General features: G+C 38.2%; 1 protein-coding gene across 1 annotated transcript; it reads right to left on the bottom strand.

The window, feature by feature from the left end:
- Positions 1–951: 951 nt before the first annotated feature.
- Positions 952–23,576, bottom strand: scube2 (signal peptide, CUB domain, EGF-like 2). Its single transcript, XM_066700864.1, has 23 exons — positions 23,364–23,576; positions 22,273–22,395; positions 21,874–21,999; positions 20,890–21,024; positions 17,545–17,670; positions 17,264–17,380; positions 15,930–16,019; positions 15,195–15,311; positions 14,785–14,907; positions 13,932–14,048; positions 13,685–13,807; positions 13,206–13,322; positions 13,002–13,091; positions 12,582–12,704; positions 11,477–11,644; positions 10,930–11,133; positions 6,364–6,534; positions 5,345–5,512; positions 4,510–4,671; positions 4,013–4,210; positions 3,677–3,829; positions 2,998–3,077; positions 952–2,568 (listed from the first exon to the last, which is right to left on the bottom strand). Exons 1-23 carry the CDS (start codon positions 23,449–23,451, stop codon positions 2,422–2,424), a joined length of 3,066 nt encoding a protein of 1,021 aa, XP_066556961.1. The 5' UTR covers positions 23,452–23,576; the 3' UTR covers positions 952–2,421.
- Between the last annotated feature and the right edge of the window lie 1,762 nt (positions 23,577–25,338).

The raw sequence follows: 25,338 nt of genomic DNA, 5'->3' as shown, positions 1-25,338 counted from the left end.
GCATATGATGTATTGGGAGATTTCAATTACGTCAGTATTCACCCCCCGGAACCAGAAGTGCGGCCATATTGGAGACACCGAGTTGAAATAACAAAACATGGTAGTACATCGTCTCAAGTAGGATCTCGCTTGTTATTACAAAGTTCAGAGACAACTCACGTACAGTTAATTTCCCTTGGTTTTCTATGTGTCACAATTAGGAAAATAACAAAAATACACGTTGCTCATTTTTTTATTATTATTTATTTACAACAATGGTTAGGTATACATACACAAAAATATAGACAGGGATGTATTTTCTAAGCAATCAATACAATTTATATTTTTAATGACTAATTACAAAACTATTGGGCCAACATTATATTTTATACTGCATAACTGTACCTCAACTTTATACACACGTTTAAAAGTTTAAAAGGGACTTTTGGAGTTTCAGTTTGGACCCATGCTTTTGCAAATAATTTACATTTGAGATTATTATACTGCAAGGATGTGTGTATTCTGTGGACTGTGTGTAAGTTGCTTTGAGGAAAGGGGCCACAATGACAGACACTTAGATAAATGGCACAGGTATTCAGCAATTAAACATATTAACATATTATTTGGTTTTGTCAGTTAACAAACAAGGTTTCAGATTAAATCTAAATGTTGACCAGCCAAATACCCTTTTCAAACCCAGTTGTTGGTGGTGGCTCTTTATTTGACATGGTCTATTTAATTGTTGTTCTCCATTGCTAAAATACATTTGAAAAAAATAACATAAATTTACAAACACAATCCATTTTATATTTTGACCTTTGTGCTTTATTTGCAGCAGTAGAACTTTAGTTTCTGATTAATCGATAGGAACACATACAAACCTTAATATAAGACATGTACTTCACACAAGTATGGACCTAAACATGATTATGCAGTCATCAATATTTACTAGAATACATTGTAATTAGTGTCTATGACCATTTTTTTACATAATATACAAAAGCCATTTCATAAACAATTGCTTCTCACCACTTTTCATGTAGTGCTTACATGTTCCCACTATAAGGATACATTGCTTTTTATTACTATATTTCCAACTTATCTTTCTTGTGATGGAAGTCATGTGCCAGCCTTTTTAATCTATTTGTACATTATTTATATTGATATTTACTTATTTAACTTTAAACTTAAGGCCTGTAAAATCTAATGGTATTTCAAGAAACAGGTGAAAATATTATATAAGTATGTATGTATGTATAACAGGAGTTTCTAGCCTTTTCTACACAGAATGACATACAGTCTTTCCATGTAGAATACAAGAACCTCACTGTTTAAAAATAATAAAAAGCATTTTATAATAAAAAGAAATACAAGTGCAAAACCTCCTAGATTTAAAATGAGGGACTAAAACTTTGTTAAAAATAATTTTACTGATATGGAAAACATATACACTACTTCCTGTATAATCTAATAAGTAAAAATAAATCAGTAGCTGCAATATCTTTGATTAGTTCAATGACATTCCTGGGAGTTTCTGTGTAATACTTCAGGTCAAATTTAATCATTAAATACTTGTTTTTTAAGATAATACACAAAATATAATAATTACAAATAAGTAGAGACAAATAGCCAGTGTAATCAAAACCAAATTTGTGTATTATGCCTTATTTAATCAATGGGGGATATGTAGCTTAACACGTTTCCTATTAAGACAATTCTTCTGACACAGTGGACAAGAAGTGCACAAATCACAGCCCTAACATGACAGGTGTCCTGATGGTTTGCCAATATTATTTATTTATTTATTGGCAGATACCCTTTTCCAGGGTTACTTAGAGCTTACACAATACTACTACAATATCATGCCAAAGCTAAAAGTAATCCATTTATTTTTCTCTTCCCTTGATGCTTCATGGATGATACTGTGTCTATCCTATTCCAAGAGCAGTTTTCCATACTGGTTATAAGACAACAACTTCAAAGGTAAAGACAGCTTAATTGTTTAGCCTTTCATGCAGTGAAGCATATTCACTCCAGTCAGATCAACAATCCACCAAAATTCATGTTGTCGCATTTGTAATAGTAAAGAAATTACAAACACCTAAAACTGGTCCAAGTCTACTTCTATACTGCATAAATAGTTATAATGTTTTATTCCATTTCACAACCCTTCCCCGCTGACAGTTTCCCACTGAGTTCTTCCAAATGAGTGCAACTGTCGTTCCCTTACTTGAAAACACACCGTGCAACCCAGAGTCAGTAGTGTGAGCATTCCGTGTTTTCTCCCAAGATGACATCAGTGAATGGATTAAGTCTTCTGGAGTTCCTGATAACAGCGTGACTTCAGGTCACTTTGACATTTTTTGTCAACTGATGTATAATTTAAAAACATGGTCAAAATATTTTCAAATTTAATTTAAAAAGTGTGTCTGGGAGCTTCTTCTAAGGCCGCAAAAACCTTAATACTTTGGAGCGCAGGAATCGGATGAATGACTTGGGAAACATTTCTCGGGACTCCTGTGCTGTGTACTTAAAATAGTTCTGAGGGTGTGCCAGGACATCAAACAGAGCCCTCATTAGCTTCTTGTCCTGGAAGGAAGGTGCACATAACATCAGTAAGCTACCCAGAGGCATGCATTTCCCTGAAACAGCTAGAATTGATCTCTACACAGTACTGCAACATTTAATATCACTAAAAGAAAACCAAAAATAAATATATTATCCTCCAATAGGTGGCACTGTGTCCATTTGCAGTGATCTACATTTCAGAAAATAAAGCATCTATTCAATATTATAAAACAATCTTTACACGTCCTTTAAAAATATATTAATCTGAATTACCACCTACATCTGAAATAAAGTTTAATCTTTTGTCACAGCAGGGGCAAATACTTTATGAGCTACAAAACCCATTAATAAATAATTATTGTATTTGAAACAATAATTTAAGCCACCTTGCAACCATGAGCTTAATGACATATTTCATCGATGTATATTTATTACAAGAAAACAAAATACCTTAAGTATTTCTTGGTGATTTTCTGATGCATATAACCTGCCATCTCGGACGATGTCTTCAATAAGCTCTTGGTAATCCTCTGTAGGCAAATATATGTTTGTTATTATATATGATTTTGGGCTGTGATGGATTCAATTGATAATAATACCAAAAAAAAGCACACAAACACATAAAAGAAATCAAGGATAATAATCTTGGCTGTGGTTTAACAATTAACACCACGTATTACTCAGTGCAGCTCCCAACAGGGACAGTTTCTTACTTAAATCAGAGTTAAACCAGAAAGACAAATGTGTCTTGATTATTTATGCATTTTTTATTTATTTTTATTTTTAACAGAAACACAGTAATGTGACAAGTAGGCACTTTATATATTGGAGGACTTTAATATGAACTTCTTGGCATGTCAGTAAAATATTGGTGTGTCAGTAATAATATTGGTGTACATATATAATGTTGGTTCGTTATCTCTATGGAACCTATTTGGGACCTATTGATGAAATGTACACAATACAATTACAATGAACCCCTCCCACAGTACATTACAATTATATTCAAACAATGTTTAGGGCAACCTTGTATTCAAGAAGTAGTACAATGCAATCTGTAACTGTGTATTTTGTTTTATACTTATTTTAATATGGCTTTTGGCTTTCATGAATAGAAAGTTCTACTTACCATCATATGTAACATAGGGGACCTGGAAGCCCTTTCCGCTGTTCCCTTCATTAGATTTAAACTGGATCCATAACCTCTTGGACCTCGAGGTAAATGCTATCGGTCTTTCATACGTCTGACAGGTTTCATACGTAGTGACGGAGTTTGAGGAAGCTGCGAGCAATAATTAATTTGAAACAATGAACAAATATGTTACCTCAGGACAACTCCACATAATCTGTCCACAACAAAACAATCAGCACATCCCCACAGTCAGTTATTTTAAACTGTTGAGTTTTGTCATTTATTTATTATTATTTATTGATTATTTTGTTTTCACACTAGAGTAATACTTACAACTCTTCCTCATCACTAAATAGTCCCCGCATTCATCCTCAATGGGGAGGTATATCTCCGGGACCACGATGAGAATTCTCCTCTTTGGTGGGGGGTTGATAGTCCAGGTACACTCAATGTTTGCAGGGTAGTTCCCAGGGTAATTTGGTGACTCAATATAGCCAGTGAAGTCTCCCAGTTCTCCTCCACAGTGCCTGTCTGTGAAACATGGGGACAAAGCTTAAAGTGACTAGTTGCTGACCTCTGTAAGCTTTTTGGTTTATGAGACGCAGAGGACTGTTATGCCCAAACTGGTTTACATGGTCTTTTTCTGATAATAAAATCTATGGGACTGTAGGCACATAAAACGTTAACTGAAACTCACATTGAGGAAGTTACTGCCACAACAATGTATTGTCTTTGTTGTTTTTAATATGTGTTCAGATATTAGTGTAGTTTCTTCAGTTTTTCATTCATTCCATCCCGCACAGTACCTTTAAAGGCTGGAGATGGCTTACTTTTGCACTGGGTTATGTTTGTTGAGCCGTCAAAGTCAGTGGTGGTGTTTCCTGGACAGGCCACACAGTAGTTCTGCCCGAACTCCAGCTGGTAGGTCCCCGTCGGACAGCGGATGCATCTGTGTGTGCTGGTGTTATAATAATGGCCTGGTGAACACTGAACTGTGGAGACACACAGAGACAGCAAACCATACAGAAATTAGCTTTTTCACAGAGCAGTCTAGGTATAGATACATCTAGAGCACCAGTAACAATCAGCTTCTGGAGTCAGCCCTCCACGTTAGCTGTCAAAAATAACTTCCACACAAATACTTCAGTGAAAACAAGTACAAGAAAGTTGAAGTGATAAGACCCCAGGCATTCATCGAGCCACACACAGTAAAAGTGAAATAGGTTACATTAGGGTATCTGTTTCAGCATACGATAGCCCTGCTTCTCTCTGGCTCTATTACTGTATCTTGTACTGTATAACTCTTTGCATTTTATTTTGTATTCTACATCTCTTTGTTAACTCTGAAAAACACATTCTTACCAACTACACTTATTCACTACAGTTTGCGGCTGAATGTGAGTTATCTTTGACTGAAGCACCAAACAGATAAAGAAGAAGAAGAAGACGAAGAAGAAGAAGACGAAGAAGAAGAAGAAGAAGAAGAAGACGAAGAAGAAGAAGAAGAAGAAGAAGAAGAAGAAGACGAAGAAGAAGAAGAAGAAGAAGAAGAAGAAGAAGACGAAGAAGAAGAAGAAGAAGACGAAGAAGAAGAAGAAGAAGAAGAAGAAGAAGAAGAAGAAGAAGAATATGAACTGTAGTAAGCGGCCAGCTCCAGTTGCACACCTTTGGTTTCGCAGTCCTGGAATGACAGTGCCCCAACGTGTTTGGTGACCAGGTTGCCCCCGCAGGGAAAGCAGGAGGTGCGGCCCATCTCTGGCTGGAAGGAGCCCAGTGGACAGGGCTGGCATGTCAGAAAGCCATCATGAGAGTACTGACCAGGAGGGCACTGACCTTGGGGTAGAAACATGGACTGGTCGGAATACAAGGGGACTCACAGAGTAAAAGCAGCGGACAGCAGGATTGCAGGAGAAATGCGAGGATGAAACCTAGAGGGGTGTTGATATATGTAACTATATTGCAGGAGAAATCCCTAGTAGTATACCATGGTAGAATAAATGAATGTGAATAAAGTATTGGAGAGATAAAGTCATATCAAACCATTGAAACCACGGCAGTGCAAATTAAATGCACAGGAAACCTGGGGAAACTACCAAATTACCATTCAAATTGAATGTAGTACCCCTTACTTAAGGGATATACTATGCCTTTAGCAAACATCAAAGGAAGAAAGACATCTAAAATCCAGGTGAGTAACAATTATTAGATATACACAACAAAATATAGATTGATAAGAGATTAGTTCACCTGGAACAGTTGTTTGTGGTGTCCTCTGTTCTCTTCAGAGGTTTCTTATTAACATCCTTTGATACTTTTTTGTTTAGTCTATCACTAGGAAGCTGGAGATCCGATCTCATTTTCAAAACCACATAGATAACGTGTTTTTTTTTTAAGAAGAAAACATGTTGGCTCATTTTGTAAAGAATCAAGATTATGTCCCGGTGACATCCAAATGATTGTTAATCTTCACAAACAACTATGCGTGAGCTGTTTGATCAGAAGATGTTTAGCTTCCTGAGCATTGTAACAAAAGCAACAAGACTGAATTCACTGCTGCTCATCCTAAGAAGATTTAATAATGTCACAGGTCCAGTCCAGTGTGGGTTTCACAGTAACCTACATACTCCCAGATGTTCTAGCCTGTTCCATAGTCGGGGGCTGGTGGGTTCTGTACGATGACTCACCTCCACATTCGGAGATGTTTCGTGCCCCTGCAGGCCGGAGTATTCCCGGGATCTCGGGACCCGGACACGCCTCGCACGACAGCTGCCCCTCCTCGTCTTGGTACGTTCCAGGAGGACATAGAATACATCTCCCTTGCTCTCCGTCATGGTAGGAGCCCGTGCTGCAGCTGACTGTGGGGGAGAAAAACAAGAGGTTACTCACACATCTCTCCAGGTTAGGAGCCCAGGAATAAAAAAAGGCATTAAAAATTGACCTGGAGCTGCAACGCAAAAACAAGCTGAAAGATAAGCAGGCCAAGATCTTTCACAGCCACCCTAGCTCTCAACATCAAACAGCCTGGACCAGCCATAACATCTGTGACTCGAAGTAGGGACACTCAAAACCACCATAAGCACCTACTTATATATTATATTAAGATTATTAAACACAGGGCAACTGTACGTGCAAATACTGGTACATGCTTTAAAAAGATGTTAGTACTAGCTTCTGATACCAAGTAGTCAGTCTACCAGTACACATATTGTTGTGGGCTTTATGGCAGTGAATATACTGATCTAATGATGACACCCTCCTGACATTTATTTCAAGTATTTGCTTTAGAAACCAGATAGGAAGATGTTGGATGTAATATTATGGTCTTTGAGGAATGAAAGTGTATTTCATTTTTTACGGTTTACTGTGGAAACATTTTAATTGAATGAATATAAAAAAATCCCCTAAAAAAACTACATAAAAACAATTACCCCCTTGTGATGTTTCCAGGAGAGAAACAAAATGTATAGGTGGAAAAGACACAGCTGTTGGTTCCCTTCCAACAAGAAAAGAAAGTTTAGTTTGAATGCAAGAGGTTTTAATCCTGATCTAATCTGGACTTTAACCAGCATGGTATCAGTCTTGAGCAGATAACCAGGCCAGCAGACAAACCTTAATAAAATTAAAGACGATGGCTGTCGTCATTGATAGTATGTTGTTTAAGTGAAAACACATGGGAATGAATTGCAGTCTCACAAAGGGTTAACTGCACAGCCATTATTTGTGCTTCAGCAAATTGCTTGATTTACCTTGGAAGAAAGAAAATGTAATTCTCTCAAGAGGAGTTCATTTTTTTCTGCCTTTGTTTATCCTGAATGACCATTAAGAGCCACCATCGTATTGTCTCCAACTGCTTTTATTTGATGGGAGAGAGAGGAAAAAAAACCTTGAAGCCTTTCAAATGCAAAAAGGAGATTCTATAGAGTCCTCGAATTGAAGCCTACAAAGAGGTTTAAAGGACCTTTCACCTCTATTCAGCTCCCCAGCTCTTGCCTATTTGATGACATGGACAAACACTATGGTGTCACAGTGGTAAGGAGGTGAACCCAATAAAAGGGGTCAGGTTTCTGATTCTCCTCATTTTCTCCATCAGAATCGCTCCTGCACTTCTCAAGGAGAGCCACAAACAGCTGATGCAAATTGATTCCCATGGTGTCGTTGAAGTCAATTCTTCTGAACAGTTCAGTGGCTGGGGTCATGCTGTGTAGCCATGTGTAGAAGGAATTTACCGCTTAAATGGCCTGGTTGTATAAACAGCGGTTTAAATGTCTCCCGTGCAAAAACAAACACACAACCAAAAAGAGAGAAAAAATAAAAACAAAATATGGCAGAGCAAACTGAGCATGTCACAAATTTGTTTGTTAATGTTTGTTTCCCTGTGTTTCTGATCTATCTTGTTAATAAATGTTGTATATGATAAAACATCAAAATATGAAATATCATTAAAGACAGGAAATATTTAAAATATTTGAAAGAAAAAAGACTACATCCAGGGAAGATCAAAGACAGAAAAAACAACACCAAACTCACTGAGATAAACTTCAACCTTTTAGAATTGAATTTTAAAAAGTCGCCAGCTCAGGTTATAGCGAATTGCTCTTTTAGGCTATGGAAACATTACATAGATCAAAGTCACAAAGCTTTTCTATTTGCAAATTATGGGATGTACTTGTTGTAGGTGGCAATGTTTACAAAAAAAAAAATCTGTCCTTGGTGACTTATGTGTGGGTTCAAATGGAATATGTGTGAAGTCAGCTACACCTTGTAAGGTTTACTTTAAAAACCCTTTCTTTAATTCCTCCCTTCAGACAGCAGATGTGGACAATTATAAAAATGATATACAGAAAAACAACAACACTGGTTTCTCTGCAATGATTCTCATAATTAGAACTAGTGCAGTACTTAAGCTCCTGTATATTACGCAAAAAGGTTCCTCCACTACTAGAACACTCCCCAGTGCGATTTACAGTAGAGTGGGCAAACTGAAAAGACCAAAAAGCACTCAGAGGAGAGAGCGGGGGAGGTGGTGGATAGGAGAGACAAAATATAGTTTCTTTTTTCTTTCTGATGTGGGGCGGAGGGTGTTTAGACTCCTCTAAAATTACACGTCTGTCGTACTACTTTTTTACTTCCATGTTTTCACTCTTTTTAATTCCAATGCAAATGCGGAGAAAAGGTAACTCAGATGACAGCATTTGAAAGGAAGGATTTAGCGTAATTTAATATCTGGCCAGTACATGTGGTTTGAAGGAGCACAAATGTATATGTCCAGATTTGATTTGTGAAAAGGGAACAAATTCACCACCATGTAGATTTAGGAGTCATTTTTATTAGGAAATGGATGAAACTCAGTATGGTTTGCATGGTTTCCAAATGACACCTTAAGATCTCAATCTAATTTGGTATCAGCTAGGCAAATGCATATATTATTATTTATATTTCTTACAATTCTATTCTGCCAATTATATTTGAAAGCAATTAAATTCTTGAAAAAACTTGAATGTAAAAAATAATACAGTGATCAAATCTTATTTTAAAACTAGTTTCACAATTCTCTACCATAATCATGCATTGAAAAGACATTCCCAGAGGCTGAAGTCTTCTCTCTAGCCAAGATCCAAGATGCAGTAATTTAGTGATAAATAAAATAAGGCAGAGTTGGGGTACTTCAATCCCCACCTCCCCTTCAAAACAACTAAAACAAAACAAAACAAAAAAACACCCCCAACTACCTCCTGCCCCCCTCAGCACCATCATGACACCAGCACCCCCTTTTCACCAAAGACACTAATTGTGGCCAGTCAAGAGGGAAGCTTTGTGAGAGGCACAATGGTCCACTGCGAGTCTCAACAGTAGATTTCTTTAAATATTGTGGCCAAAGTCAGGTTCAAATGGGGGTCTCTCGAGGTTAAAGACAGTTATTTAAACAGCAGACCAACCTAGGCCTCTTGGACACTTTTATTTTCCTTGAACACCTCACTCTCCCACTGAAGAAAGTGGGCAACTATGCATGTCCAAATTGGACACAGGAGCTTGACCATTTCACACAGCACTTTACTTAACTACCTACAAAATCATATCACTCTCCTTCTTTATAAGACAAACACACGCAAGACAGTCGGCTGTAAAGTTGATTTGAAATAAAAAATCAAAAGAGACACCCATGTCTGAGTCTGTTTCTAGGATGTAAATATATTTGAACTTAATTAGATTGGACGTTAATACAGCATATTGAGATCTTTTTTTAAATATATGAATAGAAAAGATTAAAGTGTTTGTTCAATTTAATGCAATTTTACCTTTAAAAAAGGATTCAAAAGAAAAGGATTTATGATAATGCTATCATGATCATTTTAAATGGCATCAGAAGTGAAACGGAGGTAGTTTTGTTTAACAGCTTCTGGTTACCAGCTTCCCCAAGTGCTCCTGAGGTCTCCTATTTTCTGTTCCCTTTAAGAATCTAATAAGATGGATGTATTATGTTTAACAGTAATCCCGAAGAGTCAAAAGACTGAAATAAACGGCTGAAATAAATGGTTGCCTTCACCCCGGGGCATCTTGAATTACCTGTCTGTCACGGTCGTTTGGCACGAATTTAGATAACATCTGAACCTCAGCTTTGAACTTTCATGCTCTCACAACATTAATCACTAGCAAAGGCACATGTCTACCGCCGGCTGAGGAAACATGAGCAGCACGAAAACGCAAAGAACAATACTGAAATACACTATTTTATCTTGGCCCAAGAATGTATACAAACTCACTTAATCCGTGGCTGTTTCTGGGTCTGAAAGGAATTGGTGTTGTTACTGGAGTGATTCTGGCTTGTAACTGCAGGCTCCTGTCTGGCTTGATCAGGACCTCAGGTCAGCTTTCTACACCAGAGGTGTGTATCTCATTAGCATGCCTGCTGAAAGGCTGAAGGCTAGCATCAGGACAGTAATCAAGTGATCTGGTCCACCTTGCTTGGTTTCTTTGCACTCAGCCTACTACAAGCATAATAAACTTATTAAAATGCCTATGTCTTATTAACTGTGTCTTTTTCCCCAAACTTTGCCTCAGTGTAATGTTTTTCTTTGTGTCCCACCTATCTATCTATCAATGTGAACAACTCTGTCTCTCCATTTAAAATGTAACCAAATCAGCTGAATACAAATTGTGACATTGAAACCACATCTAAATTAGCAGCATGAATTTTGAAGAAAGTGGAACACATAGCTTGGGAAATATACTTTTGTTCTGTTTCCACTTACCACATTTCTTGTCCACTACCACCTGTCCAGTTCCGCACTGCTCAGGCAGGTCCAGGGGTTTGGACACTTTCTTTGACAGCTCATACTCCATCCCAGCAAAGCGCACATGGAACTGCTCCCTGTGGATGGACTTCCGAAGTGTCCGGATGGTTTTGCGTAGCCTTTTCTCCGACCGTTTGCGCACGCACCCCAAGTCACACGATTCTGCCGAGCACACAAACACCCTATTCCAAAAAATGTCTTCAAAAACATTCACACTCCTTCCACCAACAAGGGGTGGGAGCCTACTGCCATCAGCCCCACACACCTCCCTGTCAAGAGTGAACTATGGACAGTCACATGCAGGGTTACTCACGATGCACTGCAAAGGACTCCCTATCATCTAACCCCTTACAGATCCACATCTACAAACACAACAAAACAGGAGATACTTTTCTTTTTTGTTTTGCACTCAGAAAGAAGGGGAAAAGCAAAAGCACAAGCAGGAAAAGCGCCAAGAGTCAAGAGATAAAGCAAGTGCCACCTCAGAAATGTGCAGTGAACCAACCTGTTACCTCCTCTAGATTCATTTCCAGCTCAAACTCTGCCATAATAGAAGAGCCCTCCTCTTCCCCTGCCTTCCTCCCATGGCGGCTGCGAAGCTTTTTACTGGCAGAGCTGCACCGCAGGCTGACGAAGCTGAACTGGACGTTCTCAGTGTATGGAGCTTTTCTGTCTACATTGGAAGAAAACATGTATGTGTTACACACACAGATATACATATATATATATATATATATATATATATATATATATATATATGAATGAAAGCTTAGAAAGATGTTTAAATGTATAAGCCCATTCTATGAACAGACTGTATATCTTATGATATTGACAGTTTACATAATTATAGGGTATATGTCCTATTTAGTTTTGAAAGTATACTTTGATGTGAAACACATTTGTTTCTGCACTAAAATTAGACTTTAAATTGAGGGTGGTCTTAAAAAACTCATATTTAATTTGATCCGATAAAATGGTCAAGTACCAGTATAATATAATTGGAGCTGCGATTCTCATTTTACTTAACAGAAAAAACTGAAAAAAAAAAAAAAAATCACCAGAAAGAGCTCAAGTGTTCAACTTTTTGTTGGAGCCCTTAGTTAAAAAGGGGAAAGTTCTAAAACTGTTTACTGCAAAACATGTAATGCTAAATCGATTCCTCTGCAGCTATTTTAGGTCTGGGCAGCTTTCAGTGCCTTCCTTATTTGGGTCACCAGCTTTGAAAGTAATGCAAAGAGACCGAGAAGAATGTCCCTTTTTTGTTAAACCTCTGTCTCCTTTCAGATGACATTAAAAACGATGTAAGCACAATGCCCCATCCTTTGAGACAACAAAATAATCCAACAAACAGAAGCTGGTTTGACTGATGGCTGGGAAGGGCTCTCGTAAAAAGCATGCTATGGTTAATTTCATTAGGCATGGCGCAGTGCTGAGACATCCAAAACATTTCAGTCTTAATTACTTATTTTCTCTTTTTCTTTTTTATCTTCTGGTTCTAAGAAAAAACGTCTTATTTTTAGCTGATCTTCAGACTAAATATTTTGACAGGCCTCTGTTCTGTTCTGTAGTGCCCTGTGTCACTGAGGAAATCATTGTAAGGTCTTTTATACCTGAAAGAGCTGCATTCAAGCCCTCTTTGAGCTTCTCTTGACTTCTGTTCAAATTGCACTTTCCTGAACTGGACTTAAAAGTCGCAGTTGTCTTGATCCGTGGAATGCTTGTAGAGTCCAGCCCTAAAGGAGCAAAGAGACAATAGCCTTGTTAACATGATTACATGTTTTCAAATTATTTCAGAATTACGACTGCATTAGGGAGGATTTATAAATAGCAAAATAGCCAGCATTAACACTCTCTCCATCTATTTCTAAAAATGATCAAGTGTCAAGTGAATTTAGCATCAATGCATATTATCCAGTTATGTTTATATCTCTGTGAGTGTGTGTATATGTGCACGTGATTGCATGCAGGCATTTATAAATAGAAAGAGCAAGAGATAGCTGCACAGTAGAAATGTAATATTAGGTACTTGCCCAAGCAACTGGAACTGCTTTCATTTCTCCGTCCTCTACCGAAGCAAATTAGAGGTATTCCACAGGTTACTGTATAAGAATCTTCAGACCCTGAAAAACACATTGAGGGATGAGGAACAAAAAGATACAGTCAATTGAGCACACAGATGATGTGTCAAGACATGAGGAGAACAGAAAGCTTAACCGCTGTGCTCAGAATCTTACCACTGAAGATGTGCACCTGGGACTGGCAAGTCAGGAAGCAGCAATCGTTTCCTTCCTGCTTGCTGCAGTTTAACGTAGGCTTAGAAGGCGCTTTAGCTGCCGCGATACCCTCTGCTTCTAAACGGGATAAAAACACAACAAACTCAAGGGGAATAGAACCAGCAGGGGCACTGGGGGCACGGGGAGGAAGTCAGAAAGCCCTACAACGCAGGAGCCAGCTCAGGGAGGGGACGACAAGTAAGCAGACCCATTAAGAGTGGGTTATACATGGCTTTGTATTTGCAGCAGAAGCAAAGAATAGAAAAAACAGCAAAGAAACCCAAAGTATCTCCTGTTTTCAGCCTCCAAAAAAAGGAATACCAGAAATAAATATATATTATATATTTTTTTACAGGCAACACCAAAATGTAACCATCCATCCTCAGAGCCCAGTGCACGGGGCCAGACAAGGGGAATTACTCCAGAACCAGGATTCTTACCGATGCAGTCTTTCTTGTTCCACTGCAGTTTGTAGCCTGCATGGCAGTGACACTCAAATCCGCCAACAGTATTCTCACAGGTGTGCTCACAGCCCCCATTGTTGATGCTGCATTCATCTATATCTAAGGAGAAGGACATGTTCAGCAGACAGTTACCTTATATACTGTATATGATTCATGTATCAAATACTCATATTAGATGTGACAGCACCACTGGCTGCACAGTTCACACTTTCTCTGTGATTACCTCCGCAGTGAGCCAGGCCATACAAGGTGTATCCTTTATTACACACACACTCAAAGCCACCTGGGAAATTGACACAGGTGTGGTCACAAGTCCTTTCGAAATGGCATTCGTCAATATCTGCAATTCAAGAGAGAAGACACATCAAAATGATAGATCTTTTCCTGGTTTGTCTGTGTCTAGGAACCAAATAAAACATATATAAGCCTTTGGCATTAATACAGATGGACGAATGACCAAGGGCAGTATGTTTCTATTTGTATACTGAAACAACAAAATGCATTTCAATAGCTTAAATATAAATATATACTGTTGTCAGTACTAAAATGTAATTTCTGTTTTCTACTGGATTTGTATGGAATTTATTCACACCATGTCTCTAGGTTTAAGCTAAATGTTTGTTACCATGTCTTGTGCTAAGCCTAGCAATGCTTCTTTCCTCAAAGACTCTTGTAGTCACTGTTTGGCTATGGTTTTGATGTCTTTAAATAAGAAAATAATAATAATTATGAGTCACTTAAATTTGTGGTTAAGAGTAATAGGATGAATTGCAATCCAGTTTGTATTGTGTTCATCCCCATATCAGGAAATACATCAAGGTATTAAGGAAATGCCTTTTTTTAAGTTGGGATTTTATCGAACTCAACCGTTAAAGATCTACAAAAGAATGCTACAAGTTAATACTGGCCTCACTGAAGACCTGTACTGTCTCTTATCTACAGCGTGGTTCTCTCACCAGACTCCCTTTTGCAATTTTAGGATTTGTATTTTTGTGTTTCATAACAATACTCTTTCAAGAAACTGGGCACCGATTTTGTTTTCCATCGACACAACAGGAAACAACCCTCTGGTTTACCTTGGCAAGACCTCTCGTCTGAGAGCAGCTTAAATCCCTTCCTGCAGTTACACTCGAAGCTGCCAATCGTGTTCCTACAGAACTGGTCACAGCCCCCGTTGCTGAACACACACTCATCAATGTCTGAAAGATAGAGAAGTGTGCCTTTAACCATCAGAAAAAGGGGCATTTTTTACTGTAAATGCCACAAAGGAGATATGTCATTTTTTATATTAAATAAATGCACTTAAGTATTTCTTAGTTTTTTAAGTCAGAAGACAGGCTATTTGGGGAAATTCCTGTTTTGTTTGTAGAAGCCTAAATAAAACACACCAGGTACAGCAGCAAGATACTAAGTGATTAAACAGGCCTCAGATGCACTTTCTAGGAAGGTATAGCTAAATGCTGATTCACTACAAGGGAAGTCTAACCTTTGCAGGCCTTTCCATCAGGCTGCAGAGTGAACCCCACAGGGCAGCTGCAGTGGACACCGGTGGACGTATCTTTACAAGTGCGATCACAGCCTCCATTGTTCACGGCACAGGTTTCTGCAAAGACACAATGCATCATGCAGCTTTCAATGGACATGCTGGGGAGTAAACTAGCGAGGACAAAACACTGAATTAAACAAGACACTTCTTCTCCAAAAAACGAGCCTGCTGTTGCAATACTGGACACAAGGAACACATGATCATAGTACTGTACCAGGATTGTCTGTGAAATGTTTTCAAACAGAAGCGTAATGAAGACCTAGGGGCCCCACACTAGCAGGACTGTTATGTAGAAGAGCAATCACACCATGGCATGGAACCGGTAAGAAAACATGCGAAATGTACCATGCAGGTAACATGTCGGGGTCGAACATTTTCAAGAAAAAAATATATATACTGAGATAGAGGGCCATTTCACAGTTTGTTCAAAAAGCTTTGGAATGCTCTTCTTTATCGTGCAGTACTCCTTGCCCCAAAAACAAGATCTAGCTGCAGAACTAAAGAACAGAAACATTAAAAAAACATAAAGACTGTAAAGAAAAGGTACAAAGCTAATTTAGGGTGGCAGTATTATGCTGTAAGTGCAGAAGCTGTTGTGAGGGCATGGAGTCACAAGCCGAGTTTAAAAGTCAAAAGCAGAGGTGAAGCAGTGCCAGAGGAAGGGAAAGGCGTTACCCATGAGCAGTCGGCGTTTCACCCGTTTGTCCACATCAGCGAGTGAAGTGGCATTGCTGTCTGAGGTCTCTGCTGCAGCCTCATCTCTCTCTATAACACAAGAGAGCACAGGACAGGCACTCACTGGTCAGTCGAAATCCCATGTGTCAGACAAACAACAGATTTCTTCAAGTGACAGGTCAGGTTTGAGATGTTCAAAAAGCAACCAAATAAACACACACATACACACACATGGACACATGAACACACACATATGGAGAGCTGGTCACAGAATGTGCAATGTGCGCGGTCGGCAGGAAAATCAGGGTGTATGCGTGTGTGCATCAATTGTTTAGCTGATGATGTACATTAACAAAAGCATTGCACTTTTATTACACACAGTATAATTCTGCTTAAAGCAAACAAATTAAGAAAACAAATGTGTAGCTGAATATAGAGCAAAGACAGTAAAACCAAGAGCCAGTGTTACCCTGCAGTGATGGGAAGAAAGCACGTGCTCAATGGAAGATGTTAGCAGCAGAGCTAGTTGGCTTGATAAAAAGACCAATTTCTGTACTGAACTTCCTGTAACGCTAAGGATGTACTTGTTTTTATTGTATGCAGATTAAGTATTTTGCTGACAAAACATGTATTTTTTTATGAATGATGTGAGACTGGGCCAATTCAATGACAAATAAAGACCACACAGGTGTCTACAGATGTAGAATGTAAAAAATGTAAACGTAAACCGTCATTCCATAGTATCTGATATTCCACTTTATCAACCATGTAGAAGCAAAGAAAATTATATATATATATATATATATATATATACAGAAAAGAAATGAGAGGCAACAGTGCAAAACCGTGCAGTTTGCAAAATGTATTATTTTTGTTAAAAAGAAAAAGCTGTGAAACTTGACATTTCCAGCAGCATGACTGTTCATGGAGCGTCCACTGCCCCTGGCTGAGATTTGAACAGATGAGTCTGGAAACATATTATATTTGTTTTTCTGCTTTCCAATACAATTCCTCATACTTGACCAAGTGTGCTAATTAGGCCTCGCATTCTCAATTCATTTTTAACATGTTCTTAGCGGTGAAAAATCCCTCAGAGAATTATCCAAGAATTCACAGTAGATTCTCCTGACCGGACCAAAGTTAATGCTCAGATGTCTGGCCAATTGGAAAAGAATAATAGGAGGTAAGTTACAATTCTTTCAGAAAAGCCATGAAAATGTGTTCTGTTTTCTTTTTTTCTTTTTTTTTACTTTTGTGTAGCTATATTTAACAAACAATCCCTAAAAAAATTAATGTTAAACAATTATTCACAGCTCTGGAAATATGTCTCTCACCTATGCACGATTTCCCATCAGAGTGCAGGGTGAACTTCTGGTGACATCGACAGATCGGCCCCAGGTCTGCGTCCTCACAGGAGTGCTGGCAGCCCCCGTTCCCGTGGTTACAGGTCACTAAAGACAAAAGACTCAGACATGAGCCTCTCAGGTCCTTGGAGTTCAAGTAGCAGCAGTTGGTTGACTATGATTTCAAATGGCTCATCAACACTGCTCTTTTCTGAGGCTTAAGAATGTGTCTGTCAGTACAAACGTCGGCATTAAGAGTAGGGCGGACATACGGGTGCAGCCTCTCTGGTTCCTAGCGAGCTCGAACCCAGGTCTGCATTCACAGGCAACTCCTCCTTTCGGCGACTCCTTGCAAATGTGCGCACAGCCATGATCTCTGTTCATACAGCTGAGCCCCTCTGGAAGAGAAAATCAGAATGAAAAAACAAAAAACAAATTCTTAGTATGGTATACAATTTGTCATATAGATGTGGAAGAGAGAGAGGGGGGTTCCTAGCAATGAAAATGAAAATGGCCTTTCTCATCTTCTTTTGAGAAACAAGTATTTCAATGACACAAACCTCAAGACGTTGAAACCTTGGCCCCCAGGTCCAAAACTAGCACATTTTCCCAAACTAGGTTTTAAACAACAAATCACTCATTTATGTTCTCTGACATGTCCACACTATCTCTGGATAGATTAAGCGTAAACACTTATATTCAATCTTCTTTTCTGGCCCTGATTTTACAAGTGTCACATCCATTTTTAAGACTTCATTAAAAACAGCAATGCCACAAACCACGTGCTGTTATCTGCAGGACTTATTCTGCTGGCTTGTCTGTTGAGAGCTGAAACGTTTTGCAGTTTATCTTCCTGACAGCTACAAATGGTTTTCACAGCAGCTATTAATCCGCACACCACTGGGATGAAAGTGCCAGTAGAAAAATTTGTCAACAGGCTTCCACATAAGGCCTATGTAAAAGACATTTCTGACAGGAGTAGTGTTTCCTATTGATCCTTCATCCTGTACACGTAAACCAATAACATACATTGACCTACTCTGTAATGCAGCAAATGTTAGACATTTGTTCTTCATTGGGAATTGGTCAAGACATTATTGAACCATTTACTTTGCACTTATGTTTTTACTATTATTATCTGTCATTCGTGGTGCTGCAGTTCAGTTATTTCCTGTTAACGGTTTCCTTTTAAAGATCTCCCTTCATTAAATACACAGGAGGGTTACATGTTTAAGATATTTGTAAACAAGTGTGCAAGAGTGCCAAGCCTTGATTTTTGCTCCATGAGAAATACCCTTTCACATTCCTATTCATTCAAATGTGCTTGTGTTAAACTGCCGTCAACAGTTTAGTCAAGCTGTGGCAGCTGTCATGGGAGAAATAAAGTAAATGCAAATATATCTTAAAGCAAGTTGTTGATTTTTTAAAAGTATTTTCAGATTCTGCTGTTTTAAAATACACTTGAAAGCACAACTATTTATTAAATAAATACCCCTGGGTCTCTCACTTAGTGATTATAATCTTCTGACAAAACTATATGATATCTGTAGATAAACCCCTAGATAATAGACCGCTGACACTTGGATACTCAGCCATGTATGTCACTGCTAGGAGTGCTCTAGGGGGCTTCAGTGTAATTATTTTGTTGTTTTTCAGACTATCACTGAGAAGAAATTACAGAAAATACAGCAATGCAGAAACACTTAATTAATGCTAAAAAAAAAACATCCAAAACCAAAAAAGTATAATTGTCTAATCTGGTGTTAAAAAACAGCAGAATAAAAACTGATGATTTTGAAAAATAGTTTTATCATGATTGAATTGTCAATCTGGGGGTCATTTTCAGGGTTAACTGCTGTAAAATTGGCAGTGTTAGTGATCCAAAAGACAGCGTAATCAAATCCAAACATACCACGCCATTATCTGATCATATTTTAGTACAGTTATAAAAATGTGCTCGTACACATTGATAGCAGATAAACTAGGATCTGACTCTGAGCAGAAGCTATTTAATTGTAAACTGTTTCTCTGTACACAACATTATGCCTCAAGTTCCATTTCAAAGAGCTTTCTGCAAAATATGACAGTGAAAGTGCTGATTCCTCGGTTTGTTTGGCCAAACACTTCAGCAGGAGGTCTTGCACACAACAACAGAGCCCCCCCACCCCAGACAATGCACAGCCTCGAGAAAAATCTAATGTATTCTACCCTTATAAGAGTAGTAGAGCCATCAGATGTTCAGCTCTGAATGTAAAGGCCCTGTGAGGCTTCATTCAGGCATATCAAAGAAAGAAAAAAGAAAATCACACACAAAAGACAGAGACCATGTGCGGTGCCAGCAAAAGGTTTCCCTCCCAGGCATGTGGCGTGAAAGTACAGACCCAAACACGGGAGTGATGCATTACTTCAAGTGGCCTTCATATAATATTAACTTACATGTTTAAGGGCTTTATTTTGCAAGCTGCCTTTTAGTGTTTCCTCCAGTTTGTTGTGCTACCTAGAGGGGAAAGTTCCCTTTTGTGCCATAAAAACAAAATAGCTATTTTAGGGTAAACAGCAGTTTTCCTGATTGTGTTCCATATTCTATCCCACTTCCATCTCTTCTGAGACCTATCATATCTAGCCTTTCAGAAAAAAGGTACACAGATCCATGACCTTTTATCTTCCAGCTGTTTCACTGGCTTCTTATGGTATCAGTTTGTCCGTCACATTCATTATTTATGCAACTGAATGTGTTTGTGCACCCCTGTTACTTTAAAAGTCAATGGGGTGGAAAAGCATCTTTAAAGTCAATCCAGAATGAGGGAAATAGAGAGAGAGAGAGAGAGAGAGAGAGAGAGAGAGAGAGAGAGAGAGAGAAATACAATACTTTTGGCTGAAAAGTTACAAACATAAAATAGGTGCTTTATTCTCATCTATGACGCTGTGCACAAAAGCTCATGTGCTGCAATTATTAACTTGTTTTGTTCTGAAAGACATGGGGCTCCTTTCCCACAGCATGTGGCCTTTAGAACTGAAATCCTACAGATAATACAAGAGAAAAGGAACCCAGCTTAAAAGCTATCATCCACCATTGAGCTGTCAATCACACACTTATACATGAACACTTACAAATTAGTTCCATAACTCTCTGCTGTGCCTGTGACACTGCAAACCTCCACCCACTGTGCAATACACCTTTCAATTAAGGATCCAGGCTTTGATAACCTATGTGGTAAAGCCATTTATTTGTCCATTTCACAGAGATTAAAATGTTTATCAGAAACGCGTGTAATTAATTATGAGGAAAACAAGGGAAGCTGACATCTTTGAAGGAATCACAACACCTTTTGTTTGTGTGATTTCCCAGCTTCCTACATGTGTCAAATTACACAACGACAGTAAAAATAAGGCATGTAAATGAACAAATAAGTAAATAAACAAGATACTGTCATTCATTGACACCCTATTATTAAAACACTCAAGTCAAAGCTTCTCTTAGCAGTGCTGGCCTGAATGTGCAGCCAAGCAAAACCCACTGTCTTAAGCAAGTTATTATCAATGCATCCGTGGGAGAAGTCAAAAGCATAACGTTAAGGTTAGTAACTCTACAAAAAGACAGTGTGAGATATTCTTACCTACAGAGCGATGGATGCAGGTGTGCTGGTTGTCACTGAGAAAGAAGCCCTGCTTACAGCGACACTCATAGCTGCCCATTGTGTTGACACAAACATGCTGACATCCTCCATTGTTAAACTCACACTCATTCATGTCTGAAAGAAAACTCCAGTTAACTGCATATTTTCTGACACTGGACTCATTAAAGTTTAAAAATAATAATAGTAATAATAATACAAGTGAATGCACTAAAACATAACACTGATAAAATGTTTGCAAATATTGTGTCTCAAACCACATTAAACCACATTTACATGCAGACCCTATCAGTCTTCATAAATTGTTCCAAACAGTTCCATTTCATTTTCACTGTACAGTTCATCATTTCAAAGCAAATCAAAACAATATGTTGTTCCAAGCAAAAAGCAAAAAGACAACTTAATTACATTCCACCTCCAACACGTAATGCAAACACCTGCCCCCTACCTTCTGTCTATACCTATAATTTCATCAGACTAGTCTCCCAGTCGTTAGTAATGATAAGGTAGAGTTTTAATTTGAAGCTGTGCAGCTCTAATCAGAAAGGATAATAAAAGGTTATTGATGCTGTTTTCTTTTCTAATTGCAGCTCCTAGATCACTCTTTCATTTTTTTTTTAACCAGGGTAGCATTTACAGAGAAACTTTCTAAATAATCTATGTATGGCAACATTCTTCAACCGTACCCCCAAACATTGGGCTTTAAAGTAAGGTGAAGCTAATTAGAAAAACTTGAATACTTGAGACATCAATACCTCATGCACATCAAAACTCAGATGAATTGCATGGCATATTCATGTGCTAATCCTGTGGTATTCATATATTAATTAATGAGGAATCACACCACCTTATTTGAAAGTGTGACCACTCATTATTTTACAGCACCGTTTCCGCCCCATGTGGTGACCAAGAAACCTTTCACAACCAACCTCCATCCATGTTGTGCAGATATGAAATACTTCTTACCTAGACAATTGTGTCCATCATGTGCCAACATGAACCCATCATGGCAAAGGCAGCGGTAATTGCCTGGTATGTTGTTACATTCATGGACACAGCCTCCATTGTATTCAATTTCACATTCATCAATGTCTAAGAAACGGGACACAAGTCAAGATTGATGGATGTTGGCTGTTTCAGCAGAATGGAAATGGTGCATCCATGACAATACCATTTTTTTCTGCATTTTCAATAAAAATACAAAAACAAGACCCATATATTGTGAAGATAGTATACCAGCTAAAGACACTTACAGAAATAATTAGAGCTTCAATATTAAAGGGCTAAAATAGTGTGTCAATATTGTGGATTCTAACGATTATTAAATTGTTAATTCAGATGTTATATTAATACATTTGAGCGTACCTTCACAGTGTTTTCCGTCTCCTGTGTAACCAGATTTACATGTACACTTGTAAGATGCTGGTGAATTGTGACAAATAGCATCTACATGACAGGCATCAATGTCTTCGGCGCACTGATCTGCATCTGTAAAGTGTAACAATTATTCTCCTATGGTTTTTGCCACAGTAAAAAAACAAAACAAAACAAAAAAACAATATAAGCCCAGATAATTTCGTACCCTACATTTTGGTGAGAGTAACAATAATATTATTATTTATATTTTCCATAATTATATTGTCTACAATTCGTTTTGCATCTGAAACTTGTGAAACTAGCCAACTTTCAGAGAATGGAGTTCAATTTTACCATGGCGCACACAAATGTGATAATCGTGCTTGATATGTTTAAGCTGCTTTATAAGGGATCAGGCACAATACAGCTCGAAAATACAATATCTTTCTCTTATTTTGCATTAATGAATTTAACTAAAAAACATGTTATTTTCTGTATTTCCTTCAAACAAACACACAAACAAAATGGGGGGGGGGGGGGAGCAAAGTTAAGATTTGTCTTCCAAATTCTTAAGAAATCTTTAAGTTAAGTTAAAATGAATTCACTGATACATGCAATGCAAATTAATGTGTATTCAGGTCATATTGTGTTAAGATAGTTAACATAGTGCCACACCATTAATTTGCATGCCTAAACTAAAACAATTGACATAATTTAATAGTGTTTAAAAATAAAACAAAACAGCTCTTAATTCAATTTAGTTTACATTTTCATTTTAATTGTTCCAATGTTCAGCACAATAGCGTATTTACTTTATATATATATATATATATATATATATATATATATATATATATATATATATATATATATATATATTATTAAACGAAACAAAGCGCAAATATAGGTTATGTACATATATTTATTTCAATATAATTCAAAGTTAATTAATGAATATCATGTCAAATAAAATGCATTCATCTTAAAATATTGCATACTTATATATTTTTCTGTAACAGAAGATGAAAACCAAACAAACATTACCATAGGATATGAAATGTGCGTAAAACAGCATCCTAGTAGATAGTGGGCAAACTTACCTTGCTGCTCTGCACTTGCAGGGCTTTGACGGGTATTTAACAGGAGGAAAAACAAACACAAGTCCCGGGCAAAACAAACAGCTCCCATAGTGATATGATCCCAGACTAGGTGTCTCTTTGCAAGGACGCGTTTGCACTGAGAAAATGCCCAAGTGTCCGCCTCATTTTCAGTCTATCCTGTCAGAAGAAAAAAAAAGTGTGTGTCTGTGTGTGTGTGTGTGTGTGAGAGAGAGAGAGAGAGAGAGAGAGAGAGAGAGAGAGAGAGAGAGAGAGAGAGAGAGAGAGAGAGAAGAAAGTGACTATTCGTCAGTGTACCTCCTCCCTCTTCCCATCCCAGGCACAGGCTAAACATGCGTAGTTTCATGGACCACTTCACAAAGAGTGGCCTGGGATAAAGATGGCCAGGGGTTCAGGACAGCACAAGACAGAAAGGAATAGCAAACATTTTATTTGCAGCATGTATTTTTTATGGGTCATTCCAATTCAGGTTTAAAGAACATTGCTTAGCTGTGAAAAGACACCAGGACTTAAAAAAACAACTAAACAAGACTAATTAGGATAGGTACTTCACCATGATTAGAAAGGCGAAATGTTCGGTTTCTTCTGGATGTGGTTGAGAGGCCCTTCTACCCTCACCTCCTGGGAATAACAATTAACTTGCCAGGCGGACATTAATTCTTTCCTTAAAGAGAGACCAATGTATCACCTTGCAGACATATATACTCCCCCCTCGTCTATAGTTGTTTGCCTCTTTGATGCCCCCCCGCCTGAGAAAACAAGCAGACAAAACGCATATTTTGTTTCATATATATGTATTTAATTCTTAAATTAAAATATAGATAAAAGTGCTGTGCTTGCTTGAAGGCAAGAATAATAGTGGCCATAAATTATCCCATTGTATTTCACAGTTCACTGAGTGGCTTGTACAGGGTCTTTGTAAGTGATCAAAGTGCCATTATTTGTAATCCGTCTGTAGTATATGGTCTATTTTATTGAACTCACAGCAACCAATCCTCCCCCTATTAATGCAGTTTACAGTTCTCACAGTTACAGATAATACTCCAGCCACAAAACACTGAAAATCGTGAAAATGTCTTGAGAGAGAAGGAGGTGTGTTTGTGTGTGGGGGGAGAGATTATAGTTCATGACCCGAGCTGAATGTGGAGGACATTGTAAGGGTGCTAACCAACAAAACTCAACAAAACACAGAAAAAACACGTTCACAGAAACAATGGCATGCTGTAAAGTGAGTGTTTACTTGTTTCCTACAGTTTCACAGGAGAATAAAACGTGCCTAAAGTAAAGGAAGAGCAGTCCTAGCACTCACTGTTCCTCCGAGTCAAGTTTACATTCAGTTTCATGGACTTACTTAAACTGGATGATGTGGCCAGCAGAGAAGTAAACAATTTTTCTACGGAATTAAGTTCCAGAATAGGCTAACATCTTGTAAAAAATGAGGCAAAAAATCGACTTTTCTTCATTTTGCATTTTCATTGTCATTGGATCACTTAGCGCGCATTAGCTGGACAAAGCCTTCCTGTGAGAGGAGAGCAGCTCCACAGCTGGCCAGCGGTGCGGCGAGGGTGCGGGATGTTAGCAAACAATGTGGCAACTTTGCAGTACACCGTCTACAAACACAACCCACTAACGTTATACTGTTAATTAGCTGGTGCTTTTAGCTTCACAATAAAATCTGTTTACGACCGTTTAACACATTTTTTAGTCGTAAGGAGGTAATCATATAAATGCAATAATATAAACGAATCAACAGTCATGGGATCTCATTCTACTTACAACTAAGGTGAGCGCAAAGCAAGTCATTTCCCATTGGTTAAAGTGTACGGATTTACATGAGACAGGTACCCTGGCTGTGTGCGTCAGTCTGCGCATTAACACACGGATTGCAGCTGAAAGTCTGCCTGTGCTTTCTGCAGCCCACATGAGGCACATTTTTGTGGTATGCATGAGACTTCGA

Source organism: Amia ocellicauda, chromosome 4 (assembly GCF_036373705.1).
Source record: "Amia ocellicauda isolate fAmiCal2 chromosome 4, fAmiCal2.hap1, whole genome shotgun sequence".
Taxonomy (NCBI): Eukaryota; Metazoa; Chordata; class Actinopteri; order Amiiformes; family Amiidae; genus Amia; species Amia ocellicauda.
The sequence above is the reverse complement of the archived record's forward strand: the minus strand, read 5'-3'. Positions and strand labels throughout refer to the sequence as shown.